General features: G+C 39.7%; 1 protein-coding gene across 12 annotated transcripts in view; it reads right to left on the reverse strand.

The window, feature by feature from the left end:
- The window catches only part of DLGAP1 (DLG associated protein 1), a 338,129-nt gene that overhangs the window by 108,634 nt on the left and 215,116 nt on the right, over positions 1-14,379 (reverse strand). For 10 of the 12 annotated variants that reach the window (XM_077352686.1, XM_077352684.1, XM_077352681.1 and 7 more), the window contains one exon: positions 7,950-8,164. In XM_077352686.1, the coding sequence (XP_077208801.1) occupies positions 7,950-8,164 (215 nt within the window). Of the gene's footprint in view, positions 1-7,949; positions 8,165-11,147; positions 11,257-14,379 lie in introns of those variants that run through there. The other 2 variants (XM_077352688.1, XM_077352689.1) reach the window with 2 other exon arrangements.

Below are 14,379 nucleotides of genomic sequence, written 5' to 3' on the forward strand. Positions count from 1 at the left end.
ATTATAGTCACTATTTGAGCATGCTTTCTGTAGAGTAGATCACTGTCAAACTCCAAATTCACACAGTCAAAAGCAAACATGACTGCCAATCCAGTTTCATTAAAATAAAAATGAGGTTTCAGGCATTATTCTGGATGTGGTTGAAAATGCTCACAGATGACAAAAGCAATTAGAGCTGGCTAGACTCATAGCCTGCCAAAGGGGTAGCTTTGGGGAGTACGAGCAGTAGCCTTATCAGGTATTACGGTATGCCAGGATAACAGCTGTGACAAGTGAAGATGATTTACAACTATTTTTAAATTACCTTTTAAAACTCTAAAATGACAAGAGGAAAAATGAGGTGGTACATAATGGCACAACATATAGATATAAATGATTTTGAGACCATTTTTTTGGGGAGGGGGGAAATGTATTTCACAAATGTATTACTTATGTTAATGCTACGCCTGCTGCAACATTTGCAAAATGTCAGAAACATGTTCCTGTTGCCCACATACAAGTTTTCAGAAGGCAGAGGTCCATGTCTAAATCCATATTTCAACAAACAAACAAACAAACAAACAAACAACCTTGAAGAAAATTTTCCCATCATCTCAAAAGTTTTTGTTTTTAAATATATATATACTTTAAATCTATATGTTAGCATTTCTTTGGGCAAGGGATATAGCAGCATCTCCATGGAGACATGCTTTCAGTTTATCTTTCAGAAACAGAGAGCTGGAAAACCTATCTTGGTTTCCAGAATATTATAGGAATTTTAATAAGGCTCAATCAACTTGGCTCTTGCCTCACTCTTGCTGTGTGAACTGTCTATTAGATTTTTATCCCACCCTTCTTCTAATTATGTGAACAAGAAGGTGCTCCCAGGTTCCAGCTATAAACATTAAGACAATTTTTTTAAAAAAAATCCATCAGAACCCACAAATCATTCAGGGAGGCAGTGGGACTCTTGGACAACACAAAGATTGCTAAAGAAAGATTGGGGAGAAGTAGGAGGAGAGAATTGCAGAGAAAATGGATTTGAAGCATTTTCCTTATGAACAGAATTTGCATCCAGCAACATCTTAAAGGCCAACAAGGGCTGAACCTGTATGGAGCTTTTATTCCAATCCCACGCTGATTCAATCCCTGCCACCCACACTAGATGTGATTTCCATTTTGATTTTGGCTCATTTAAATTTTCCCTCTGGAACAAGCATGATTGATCCGGAGTGACCCTACCTTTCCCCAGCAATATCCTGGAGTGGATATAATCCTCAATATTAAAAAAAATAGGCATGACTAAAGGTGCAGCTCTCTGCTTGTCCCAAACTCACTAGCTGCAATGCTGTAGAAAAGCCCTGATTGGCCAGGGCATTAGTTCAAAGGCTTCCTCATTCCCAAGCTACAAGGTTTCTCTTAAAGGGGAAGCCCTAACTTCTCTCAGCAGGAGCTCCAGAAGGCCTAACTTCTCTTGGCAGAGATTTGCCTCTTGTTCCCTCCCCCATTTCCAATCCTTTTCCCCCTCCCATTAAAGAAAAGAAAGAAAGAGGCTCCTGCTGCACTTGGCTCCCTCCCTTCTGAGCTTCCCTAATCACATGCAGAACACTTTTCTGTTTCAATGGGGAGGGGGGGGGATAGAGGAAGACCCAAGTTCAAAGTGATCTGAATTCAGCAGGATCCACAACAGAATAAACAAAGTAAGTGCGGAATCAGCCAAGGTCTTTCAGGGGATAAGCTTTTGTGAGCTCACATCACCAGATATAAATGGACTGAAGATTCATCGTATTACCCATCTCAAACTGTCTTCCCTATAAAGTAATCCTAAACATTCAATGTGTTTTAGTTTAGAGAAAAGATTACTGGGGGTGATGGGAGATGATGGTAAAAGGCAGTAAGCTGTGGAATTTCATAAGGATGAGTACTGCATAAGGATGAGTACTGCATAAGGATGAGTACTGCAACTATTCTGATCCAACTAAATAACTAAATGATCTAGAACTGAGGGCCATCTGGAAATACTAGCGTAACGTCATGGCTGAATGGGTTTTTAAAGCAGAATCTGTCCTTTCCTTATCCAACATTTACAACTTGTCAAATGCTGCACTACCTCAAATGACTTACCCAACCACACTTGCTTATGACCAAGAGATGGTATGGTGGTAGTGAGATTTGGGCAGATCTGCTCTTTTGCCTCTGCAGCCTTGGTCTTGCCCACTCCTCACAAATAAGTGCAAGGCTTTGGCACCTACACCTTGTTTTCATCTACTGATAGGCACATGAGAATGAGGGCCTGCCTTATTTGATACCATTTGTTGTGCTTGCAAAAAGCTTTGGCCTTTTTATGCTCAACAACTGAAAATGAATAGATTTAGCTATTCATTAAATCAGATCCTCCTTAATATTGGCTCCGGGCCTGATGCTTTCCTTTCAGAAAAGGGGTATTTATAGGGTTTTATGTGATTTTACTGTGATTTTATATTTTATTGTAAACCGCCGTGAGACCTTTTGGCGAACGATGGTATATAAATCCAACTATAAATAAAATAAATAAATAAAACAGCCCCAGTCCAGGAAGATTGGTTTGTTGGTTTCTACTTTCTCTTGCCAGCCTCTCCCTACTCAGTTGAAATAGTTTAACAATCAGTTTTGTAGTTTGGGAATTTACCATGAGAAGCAGCTGAAAGGGAAATTTTCAAGAGAACAATGTCTTTTCCCTTGATGTTGCAAAGTAAAAAACTGGTCTGACATTCAAAAGCTTCAGTTTTTATTGCGCAATACATATCAGAACGTAACAACACCATCAATCAGCTGGTGCTTTAGCATAGCCTTTCTCAACTTTTTTGTCGTTAAGAAACCCCTGAAACCTTCTTCAGGTTTCGAGAAACCCCAGAAGTAGCATGATTGTGCAGAACATGGTTGGGAAGCATAGCAGTGTACATGCCCAACTGAGGCATCTCCTCTTCCCACTCCCTCCAGGCCCATCATTGGCCATTGGCAGGGGGTAGGTCGACATGGTCATGAATAGTATAATCATAGAATAACAGAGTTGGAGGGGACCTCCTGGGTCATCTAGTCCATCCCCCTGCACTAATACAGGACACTCAAATCCCAATCGCTCATTTACTGTAACCTGCCACCGCCTTAAACCTGCACAGAATCAGCCTCTCCATCAGATGGCTATCCAGCCTCTGTTTAAAAATTTCCAAAGATGGGGAACCTACCACCTCCCGAGGAAGCCTGTTCCACTGAGAAACTGCTCTGTCAGGAACTTCTTCGTGATGTTTAGATGGAATATATTTTGAATTCATTTCATCCCTCCGGGGCAAGAGGGAACAAGTCCGCTCCATCGTCTATATGGCGGCCTTTTAAATACTTGAAGATGGTTATCAAATCCCCTCTAATTCATCTCCTCTCCAGGCTAAACAGACCAAGGTCCTCCAACCTTTCTTCATACATCTTGGTCTCCAAACCTCTCACCATCTTTGTCGCCCTCCTCTGGACACGCTCCAGTTTGTCTACAGCCCTCTTCAACTGGGGTGCCCAAAATGTAACACAGTACTCCAAGTGCTATTGGTCCTATTACCCAATAAATGTTTAACACATTAAAAAAAATATAAATAAATATTTAACCCTGGCTGAGAAAGCTTGTCTTAGCATAATCAAAAGCTCCTGCCACTTGAATTAGATCTCATGTCATTAGTTGATTTTATGATCATTATGTTGCTTTGCTCCCTTTGCTGCTTCTGTCTTCTTGTTCTTTTATTCTGTCATGAGCAACGGCCAATGGAAATACACTTGAATTTCAACAAAAGAACTCCAATACATGGAGTGTGTACGTTGAGATCTTTTCAGATTGCCTGCTGATAACAAATTTATGGTTGGATATTCAATGGGTTTCCTTTCCAATCAATGTATGAAAAGAATACAATCTTGCTTTTGGGTTATTTAGCTTGTACACTGTATCCCAGAAGACATAAGAAGTCATAATTCTCTTTTAACTTGTACTTAGGTTTTTATATACCAAAAACAGATAAGAAATCCTTGATTCTATAGTTTGGGTCACAGTTTTCTTAAAACAGGTTAACAGGTTAGCTCATCTTTTAAAATCATAATAATTTTCTTTCTCCAAGGTAACTTATTTTTAAGTATTGGGGAGAAATGTATATTTCAGTCAGAGCAGCTTTGTTTCCTTAGACATTATATTAAGGGGAAAAAACCACAGGGAAATTTTGTCAAATGAAGAAACGGCATCTCACTTCCTTGTGGAATAATGGCCTTAGAGCAGCAGAGGTGTGGATTCCATGATCACAGCAAGCTGTGTTTTATTCAGAATTTTAACCACAATGTTCAAAACATGTTCTGTAACCACATGGAAACCATGGCCTGGAAAGCAGCTTGTGGGAGGTGATTGCAAGGCAGGACAAGGGGGAAAAAACTATCAAGAAACACCAGAAAATAAACTTCTTGATAAAAGGGGTCATAGTGCTTCTCTGATTTTCAGATATTCCTACTAACATATAAAAAAAGACATTGATGATGAAACTCTCTCTCCTCCCACTCTCTGCCCAGAAGAGAATGAGCATGAACAACTGCATGTGGGTGGAAAAAATCATGGATTTTGGATGTATATATAGGGCTCAGTTTATTGCAAGATTTGTGTGTGTTTGTGGAAATCCTGCACAGTAAAAGAAATAAAGGGGGAAAGAATTCTGCCAATTCCCTTTTAGATAAACATGGTATCTTTTCTCCTCTTGCTAATTAGTACATTTTAAAACAGGCTATGCAAGGTAGCGCAGAACAATTCACACACATGCAGGTCTTGCAGTCAGTACATAGGAACACATCATTAATTACGTTTTTTGGGGGAAGGGAAGCATTCTTAGTGAATTCAGAATGTTTTGTGAATAAGCTTCTGGAGCAGCATGGGAACTGGACTGTTCTTTGAGATCAACAGAAGTTCTCAGTTCGTCAGATATATCAGGGCCTCTTTGATGGTGACATGAAAGAAGTCCTCCTGCCCTCCCCTCCCCCTGAAAAAGCCTACCTCAGTTCCAACTGAATTGTGATGTTAAAGTATTTGCCTTATACTCATGGCTGCCATGTATACTGTTGTAGTATATCAAACCTCTTTAAAATCTGTTTTAGGGGCACTGTGTGGTATGCTTAAATAGCTGTTTTTCCATTGTTCAAAAAGTGCACTTTTTAACTAGAGACTACTGACAGGGCTCCCTGGAGAAGAGCCTAATGTTGGGAGCGATTGAGGGCAAAAGAAGAAGGGGACGACAGAGAATGAGGTGGCTGGATGGAGTCACTGAAGCAGTCAGTGCAAACTTAAATGGACTTCGAGGAATGGCAGAGGACAGGAAGGCCTGGAGGATCATTGTCCATGGGGTCGCAATGGGCCGGACACAACTTCGCACCTAACAACAATAACTGATAGGGCACTAGATACCATGTCTGGAAAAGACAGTATGCTTGCTGCTGAATATTTTAATAATCAAAACTGGGGGCATTTCTGCACATCAGTAAAAATAGTGTTACGTCAGCTGAATGGCATAGTACTAAATATTATCACATCTCCTAGCCACTCCTCACCTTTTTGCTCTTGTCTGCTGCCATTTTGTGCTTTTCACCCTCCACAACTGCTGCTGGAAATGGCGGAGGAGAGCAACACGCTTTATACGGGAATGTCTTCTGCCTGTCCATCAAACCAGGCAACTAATGCCCTTTCTCCATGTTTTAAAGGTCTCGCGATGGCTCCTAATTTTTTTAAAATTCATACTTCTCAGTTTAAATGCCCATGCATAGATGCATAGAGCTTTTTAAACACCATCCCTTATGGAGTCATGGGTCTTTAGATACTTTTAAACATTAATCTCAATCCTGATATGGTGGGGGAGGGGGAACTTTAGGGAGGCACGCTTTGTGTCACAACTTTGGAAAAAAATACTTTTATTTCTGGCATTTCCTGCAGATGTCCATCTATTCATTGTTCCAGGCTGTTCTCCATTTTTAAAAAACACTTCCCATCCCCAATAAGAAGGGAGAAGGAGGCAGGTGCGAGGGCGGGACATTGGAGGCAGAGGTAGCGCTTCTTTGCCTCCTTACATTTCTTGTGCTAATGGCCTGCTGGTTGTCTGCTGGGGGATAGCGCTTTTTAGGTTGGTGAATCCACTTTTTGGAATTCACCAACTTGCACTTTAAAATGGCGGATATAGCGAGCAGTTTGTTGTCCGGATGTGGGAGGTTGGCAATGTCAATGCGGAGTGGCTGGAATATAGCGCAAGGGCAAGTAAATTTATGGTGTGCGTAAAAGCCGTGGATTTATTTTAAGCACTATTTTGGCAAATTGCATCATACATACAAACTAGAATAGAGCTCGTATTTTGTTAGTATTTCCCTTTCCCTCTTCCAGTGTTATGATTTTTGTAATGATATGGTTGGGTTTATACACCATCTCCATGTTCAACTTTTTTGTTTTGTTTTGCTGGGCAATTTAGGTAACCATCAGTTTCGGGACCAACTCAGGTCATGTTGTCTCAAGTATCTGAGATAAATGCTATGGGACTTCCTGTATTTATTGAGAAACCATCTGCAGAGACTCTGAAACTCTACACAGATTTTTGGCATGATTTGTAAATGTAAACCATGCAATTGAAGAGTTTTAAAGAACGGTGGATGTAATGTAAGTGCTATTCCTCCCCCATATGTCTTGCTTGCACGCCACAGAGCTCTATCCACTAATAATAAGTAGTATCTTAGGTGACAGAGGATGAATCACAGAGAGCCAAAGTATAGGGTATGAAGATCATATTCAGCTTTCTGAAGTTTCTACCTCTGTGTCCTACTTATGTAATACCATTTTCTGTGCTCTTTAGCATGTTATGTTTATGCTTTGCTTCAAATTACTGCTTTTTTTCAGATTTCTGCAACCCTAATCCAGCTATGTTGATTACTAAATGTCCCATCCTAAATACTGCAATGATTTATATTGTGTAATCTGCCTATATAAAAGGTTAAAAAAAACAAGTGACAAAATTCTAATATAAAGGCAAACTTATTGACTCGCATATAAGCTGAGGGTGGGAAATGCTCCATTATCACAGGCTCTCCCATCCAGCTTCCCTCCCCCCAACAAATACAGAAAAGTCAAAAGAATGAATAGCTGCTGGTTTTTGTACCCTGCTTTTCACCCATAGAAACCAAAAGAATAGTTTGGAAGAAGTGATTAAGAAGAGGAAGAAGTGAAGGCAAAGGGGAAAAAAAAAGATCAGAGTCCCTCAATCAAACTGTTGATGTCCTACAAGCTGCCAGAGCAACAATTGGCTGGCTGGAGCAGGCTTTTATTTCAATTACCGCATATAAACCAAGGAGGGATTTTTCACTGTGAAAAAGGTGCTGAAAAACTAGGCTTATACACAGGTATATAGGGTACATTGTACCCAGAAGTAATGAGTTGTACTTCCATTGTTAAAAATAGATTAATAAAATTATAAACACAGCCTGTTTAAATGTATACTTAAGTTATTTTAAATATACACCTTTGGTATAAAGCATGAGTACAACAAACTCATGCATCACCTACGTTTCCTTCAGGGAAACAGTATGTGAAGTGACCATGCTCTCTCCCAAAGAAGTGGTGGAATTAAGGTGATGTTAAGGCATACCAGAACTAGAACAAACAGAACTTGGGGTAACTTCAGATTGCTGGGTTAAATGCACAAACATTGCATATACAGTTTCTAGAATGTGGCAGATAATCTCCTTACAGAAATGGGAAGCGGTTGGGTAGACATAGGATCCAAATATGTAATATCCCTACATATACATGAACATGTAATGCTGGCAATACAATCACATCTGGAATTGGTATCTCCTTACTGTCTTCTGGTCATTCCCAAGTACGAATACAGAATTCTTAAGAACTTAATTGTTATAATCATGGCTCATTATTAAAACTGTCTTACTTGAGAGTGGTGAGTTCTGTAAGTGATGGCTGTGTGGCCTTGAGATAGCTCTCCCTTCGTGCAGCAATCTTTGGAGATAGCTTTGGGCTGGTATCAGAATCCCCACTGTCATCATCTCCCATGGCCTTGATATAACTGCCACTCCGCATCCGCCGGCATGGAATCTCATCATCTTTGCTTCGTGGAGTATAACCCGACCATTCATCTTGAGGAACCTATACCATAAGCAAAATACACTTTTTAATCCAAGCTTCTTCTTTACCTTTTAATAATAACTGTACAGATACTACAGCTAATGTGCAAGCAAGATTAGTACTTGCATAACTTAATGAGCAGGACCCAGACCTTGCACAATGGGGATTCCACAACATGTGTTGAGCATTTCTTTATTAAAGAAAGAAACAGGGGAAGTCTCTATGTGCATGAAGAAGTTTTCTTTTGAAGTAAGAATTCTGCAGTGTGGCCTTATTTGGAATATTATGTACAGTTCTGGTTATCATATCTCAAAAAGGCCATTGCAGAGATGGACAAAGTACATTAGAAGGTAACTGTTTACAGCAATGGAGCACTTTTCCTATGGAAAAAAGCAGGGAATCTTTAGGAAAGAGACGATTAAGAGAGACATGATAGAGGATTATACAATTACACACAAAGCGGAGTCGACAGAGATAACTTTTTCTCCTTCCAAAATACTAGAACTTTTAAGAAGTCAATGAAGCTGATGGGTAGTAGATGGACAAAAAGAAAAATTTCTTTACGTGGTGAGTGATTAAAATGTGGAATTTGCTGCCAGAGGATGTAGTGATAGCCACAGGCATAAACAGCTTTAAAAAGGGATTCGATAGATTCATGGAAGATAGGCCTATCAGTGGCTACTAGTCATGTTGACTAAAGGGAACCTTCATGTTCAGAGGCAGTCAAACTTTGAATCTCAGTGACAGGATTCAATATTGTGGGAAGGCCTCAGCCTCTGTGACCTGCTGTTGGACCTCAGAGGAACTGGTTGGCATCTGATGAAAAGATGATTAATCAACTAAGCACTACAGCCTATCTGGTCCACTTAATATTTCTGGTAATGGCTTGGAGGAGGAGCTGGTCTCGTGGCTTAAGTGCCACTCAGTGTTTAACATCCACTCAGGGCGGCTGTCCCGTCCCTGAGTGCCTCCTCCTCCAACATGCTTGCCTGTCTGTCCAGCATCCAGCTAATTGCCTTCCGTCCCCCCACCACTGACTACTCCCTCCTCCTTCCACTTCCCTCTGAGGTTTGGAGGCTGCAGTTCCCTGCTGCGTGAGAGCTGCCCCTGCCGCCCGGGGCCTCCAGCCTCCAGCCTTTCCAGGTCCTGGGGGGAGGGAGAGGCCATCCACAGAGTTCTTCCACACACACACACCCATCTAGCACCTGTTGTATTCCTGAATGCAATGGGCTTTGCCCCTAGTTAAAACATATTAGACAAAGCAATTTTTATTACAATCCCTTGCTTCCCACTCTTGGGCCAATAAAATATGCTACTTCATCCACAAAGCATAAATACTTTTACCTTCTGTTTAAAATCATATAGACACTGAGCAAAGAGGTCCATTCAAGGAAAAATGCACCACTGATTACTGGTTCTTTAATCTAGAAGCCCTTGCTAGTTGTATAGAAAGATGGGTTGGGCTTATCAGTTTCTAAAATGAATTGCAAATCCATCCAAGACTCAATGAGCTTCCCATGACCCACAGCTTTCAAGACCATTAACGTAATCTGGAGCCTGTATTTACTGCCTCAAACTGCCTAATAAATCAACTGTCCTCTGAAATGCCTGCTTTCATAAAGGAATGCTATATGCTGCTCAGATTGATACTATGTCAACCCTTAACATCTATTCTTCAGTTATCTTTGGTTTGATGGTTCAGTTTAGATGGTATCTGAATCAAATTTGCAGTTGCTCATCAACTCAACAAAATATGCCACTTCAGCTACAGACGCAGGGTTCCTCTTTCTTTATGTTCTCTGTAGCTCACTTAATAGGTTTGACAGTCAGCTCTACAGGAATATTTCTCAAATTATTGAGAAGGCTTATGAAGTTTGTAGTTATTATCAGAGGTATCACAGCAGCCAACTGAGCTGATACACCCCTTCCCCCCAGAATTCAACATTTGCACATTATTGCACAACAGATTATTGCACAACAGAACATACATTAAACAACAACAGTTTTCTTGAATCCAACTATAATTTCGGTTTTCAGGTCCTGGCCACTCACTTGTCTTTGTATTTGACCCATTGTGTTCTTGATTTTTTAAAGACACTGCAAAGCATAAACCAAGCCATGTAATAATAATCTAATAATTTAACTGCAAATTCATATTTTTGAGATTATAATAGTATTCCTTACTCCTCATTCATGTATTCTGCCAAAAGTTAATAACATTATAAATATGAATGAAATAAATCACCCTGCATTATACCCTGCATTTAGAAGTGAATTTTAATTAAAATATTGTTTAAATCACAGGCTTGTTAAATGCAACAATATTGAGACTAATCTGCCTTTCTAAGTCATTATTAATATAAACTGATGTGCAGCCTTTTTGTAGAGATTTTAAATTCAATATAGAATTGATATGCTAATACAAAATTCAGTATAACCAGCAGGTCTTACTTAATGTAAAGACAGTTTACCTTTTCCCAAAAGAAACTTGGCAAGCGACTGGAAAATCCTTTCATACATACATGCACTGAAGATCTATAACATAGCTGACATGCATGAAAAATTTCAAATGGAATTCTGTACATTGTGCTCAGATGTTATTTACGTGTGGTGTTCTTACAACAGACCAATGACTGAAATACATATTGTCAGTAATTAATCCTTTAATACTATTTAGCTGTGCAAGGAATATGGTCTGCCCTTCCTCTGATTAACTTAGGTTTACTACTAAAACATCTATTAAGTGGTTGCACAGCTATCTAAAAATCACTGTAGCCTTCCATTATTAAGTTTTTAGAACAGAAGTGGGTAGATCTTCAAATAAAAAAATAAAATAAAGCCAATAGCATAACATAATAAAGTTGTAGTTCGTTACATTACAGCACACATTCAGCATGCTGCATAAAATGCACAATGAACTAATCTTAAATTGTTTTTTTTAATCCTGTATATTTTTAAAATGTTCTTTTAAAAGATCCCTTTTTTGTAAGTGGCATGAGCTTACCTTGAAAGATGAAAAAGCAAACAGATAGTCTTTATGGCATAACACATTCATTATTCATCTCAGTTTTGTTATGTTTTATTGCAGCGGAGAACATGAAAGCTTCTTTTGGACTTTGCAAAGGCAAATGTGGGAGATTCCTGGAAGAAAACACTAGGGCTGGCGGGGGGTGGGGGGGGGAGTGGTTGGCCATCACTCACAACAGGAGTCTTCTAAGGAGAGCTTTTTCTTAGTATGTAGATACTTAATGGAATTAAATTACACAACTGATGAGCAATGCTTCATGCAGATCTTCAAGCAATGCTTCATGCAGATCTTCAAACAAATGCAATTTAGGGTTTTTAAGCAATCCTTCATATACCACTACTAACACCATTCATTTTCTCTCATCTTCTTGCTAGATTCTTTTATCACTTATATATAGTTCACCCAAATAAACAGTATAACTTATGCCTGTTTTTCATATTTACATTTTAAATATGTATAGAACTATGTCAAAATATATTTCAGGCACACATATTTGCTATAGAACAAAGTTTGAGTCCAGGGGTACCCTTAAGACCAACAAAGTTTAATTCTGGGCATGAGCTTAACATGAAATCAAAATTAAACTTTGTTGGTCTTAAAGATGCCATTGGACTCAAACTCTGTTCTGTTGCTTCATACCACCAAGGCTACCCACCGAAATAGATTTAACTGCTGTTAAACTATGAACTTCTTAATTCATGTAACCAAGAATTTAAAAAGGCATGTATGAACACCTGACAATTATGAATTGTAACTAACTGAGGATAAGCCTTGTATAACATGGACGGTACACTTTACATGAGAGTTTTAACACAAGTTAAGCTCAAGTATATCTCATAATAACAGGCATTAGACACAGGATATAAAACAGGAGCATATAAAACTTGTGGTTTTGGGCATGGGGAGGAACCATTGTTTGAGCAATCCCAGCCTGTGTGCTGGCATGCTCTAGTGGGGGGGCCTCCATAAGAGGCCATGGGTAAGCGGAGCTGGGTGGCCATCACTCATGGAGGATGCCCTTGAAACCATTTCTGGGTGATTCGGAACCCGGCAGAGATCGACACCTCAATGGGTTTCATAATTTGGTCACCTCCCTGTAACATCCAGCAGGTCATTGGGGGCACGGGAAGCCCGGCCGGGCGCTGGAGGGCCCTGTGCATACCTGCAGGATTAATCTATGGCTGCCTTGTGGCTCGTGAACCACAAGAGGGCTGGTTCCTAATTCCCCATGCTATCCAACGCTCAGCTAAATGTTGAATAAAGTTGTGGCCTGTTTAAAGCCAAATAAAAGAAATGTGTGGCTCTGTGTCTCTGCAGCGAGAAAGTCTTCCCCTGCAAGGCAAATGTTAAAAGCAACAGAAGATCCAATGGTGCAGGGAAACATCAGCCATTATTATCTAGTCTGGTAAATAATAACTAGTTTCAGAGTGTTAGAATTTGACTAGATTTCTCTAGTTGCCAGTTCCATCATAGACCAAGACAAGTTCAATAACCTTTCCAGTCCCTTCCTTTCTCTTAGAACATTTGAGTTTAAATGACAGACCCAACTTTTAGTTTCAGCATGCTGACAATACTCTTTCAGGGCACTATAAGAACCCACACTAGGGCCTCTGTAAAAATTAGGGTGGCCAGCTTTGGTTAGGGAAACACCTGGATATTTTGGGGGAGGGTAGGTTTGAAGAAGGGAATGGACTTCAGTTGGGTGTAATGGCATAGAGTCCACATTCCAAAGCAGCCATTTTCTCCAGAGGAACTGATCTCTGTCTCGTGGAGACTAGTTGTAATATGGCGAGATCACCAGTTACCACCTGGAGAATGGCAGTGCTAACAGCTCTCAAAGGCCTGTTTCTTGACTCTGTTATTTTCTCTCTCACTGCTTTTCTCCCCTGTTTCCAATCTTTCCCTTCTCTCTCTCATATCCCAAAAAAGTCAGGATAGTTTTTATGTATCACTATCAACAGGAAGGGGCTGTTGGGACATGTCTCCAAATGCAGTATAAATATTACAGTAGCTTTTGTAGTTCTTAGAAAACTATGCAGGCTATTCCAATTTAAAGTCTCATTCACCTTTTTGAAGTTCCTTCAAAATTTTAATTCTGATTCTGATCTACTTTTCACACAGTCCATCTGTCATATCTTTGAAAAGACCTTTATTTATCAGGATTAACAGTTCCAGACTAGAAATTAGTTCAAATTGTTTACAGCTCTGTGAAACCATGAGACATTATCGATCTATCAATATGCGATGTATTAAAAACTATAAGCTGTTAAAACACAACAGAACTTTAATCTTAATTAATTAATGACAATGGATCATTATTGACATTGAGGGTTGATATTAAAAAGTTACATCATTAAAATAATGAAAACTACTAATAAATCACAAAACGACAAAAGGGATCCAAATAAAGAACAAACTGAGGTTATCACTGAATCTTGGAACAGCTTTGAGCATTTCTTTTTGGGCTGGTTCTTGGTTAGAGTCAGAATATTTCCAGGAAAAGGATTTCCAGCCAAAGGATTTTAGATGAAAGTCATTCAAAAAAAGATGAGTGGCAGATTTCCCAGCAAATGTATAATTCAGATCAAAAACTACTGTGATTTCTGTGTCATTACGCATTTTAAAGTGTGGGGCAGTAAATGTCATACGATAAGAAAACTGGTGAGATTACAATTTTCTAACCTTCAGTGGTATCCAGACTAAATTTTCCAAGAGCAGTACAGAAATGTCCTGCCTCTGCCCTTCCCCACTGCAGCCCTCTAATCTCCATGAAAAATGGCTCTATACCACAAGCCTGCCTTCCTTGTATTGCCAATCACCAGAGGCAGCCTTGAGATCTCCTGGAATTATATCTGCTGGACAACAGAAGTTAGTTCCACTGGAGAAAATTGTCCACTGAAGTCCCTTCCCTCACTAAACCTCATTCTCCCTAGGCTTCATACCCAAATCGTCAGGAATTATCCAAACAGAATTGGCAATCCTACTGTCAAGAAAAAGTGTCAATCTGGCCACTGTACTGAAGTCACTGGAAGAAGCCAGCATAGCAGGTTCGTGCCAACTTACACATTGCAACATATACCAGTTTGCCATGGGGACTTGCCACTATATTGCACCTGTGAGTTCCCAATGGATATTCTATCTTAAAGTGCTGTTGGATCTTGATTCAGATTAGGATTACAAAACGAGGTCTCTTCCCTGAGTTTGTTCA

The sequence above is a fragment of the Paroedura picta genome, chromosome 9, assembly GCF_049243985.1.
Source record: "Paroedura picta isolate Pp20150507F chromosome 9, Ppicta_v3.0, whole genome shotgun sequence".
Lineage (NCBI taxonomy): Eukaryota > Metazoa > Chordata > Lepidosauria > Squamata > Gekkonidae > Paroedura > Paroedura picta.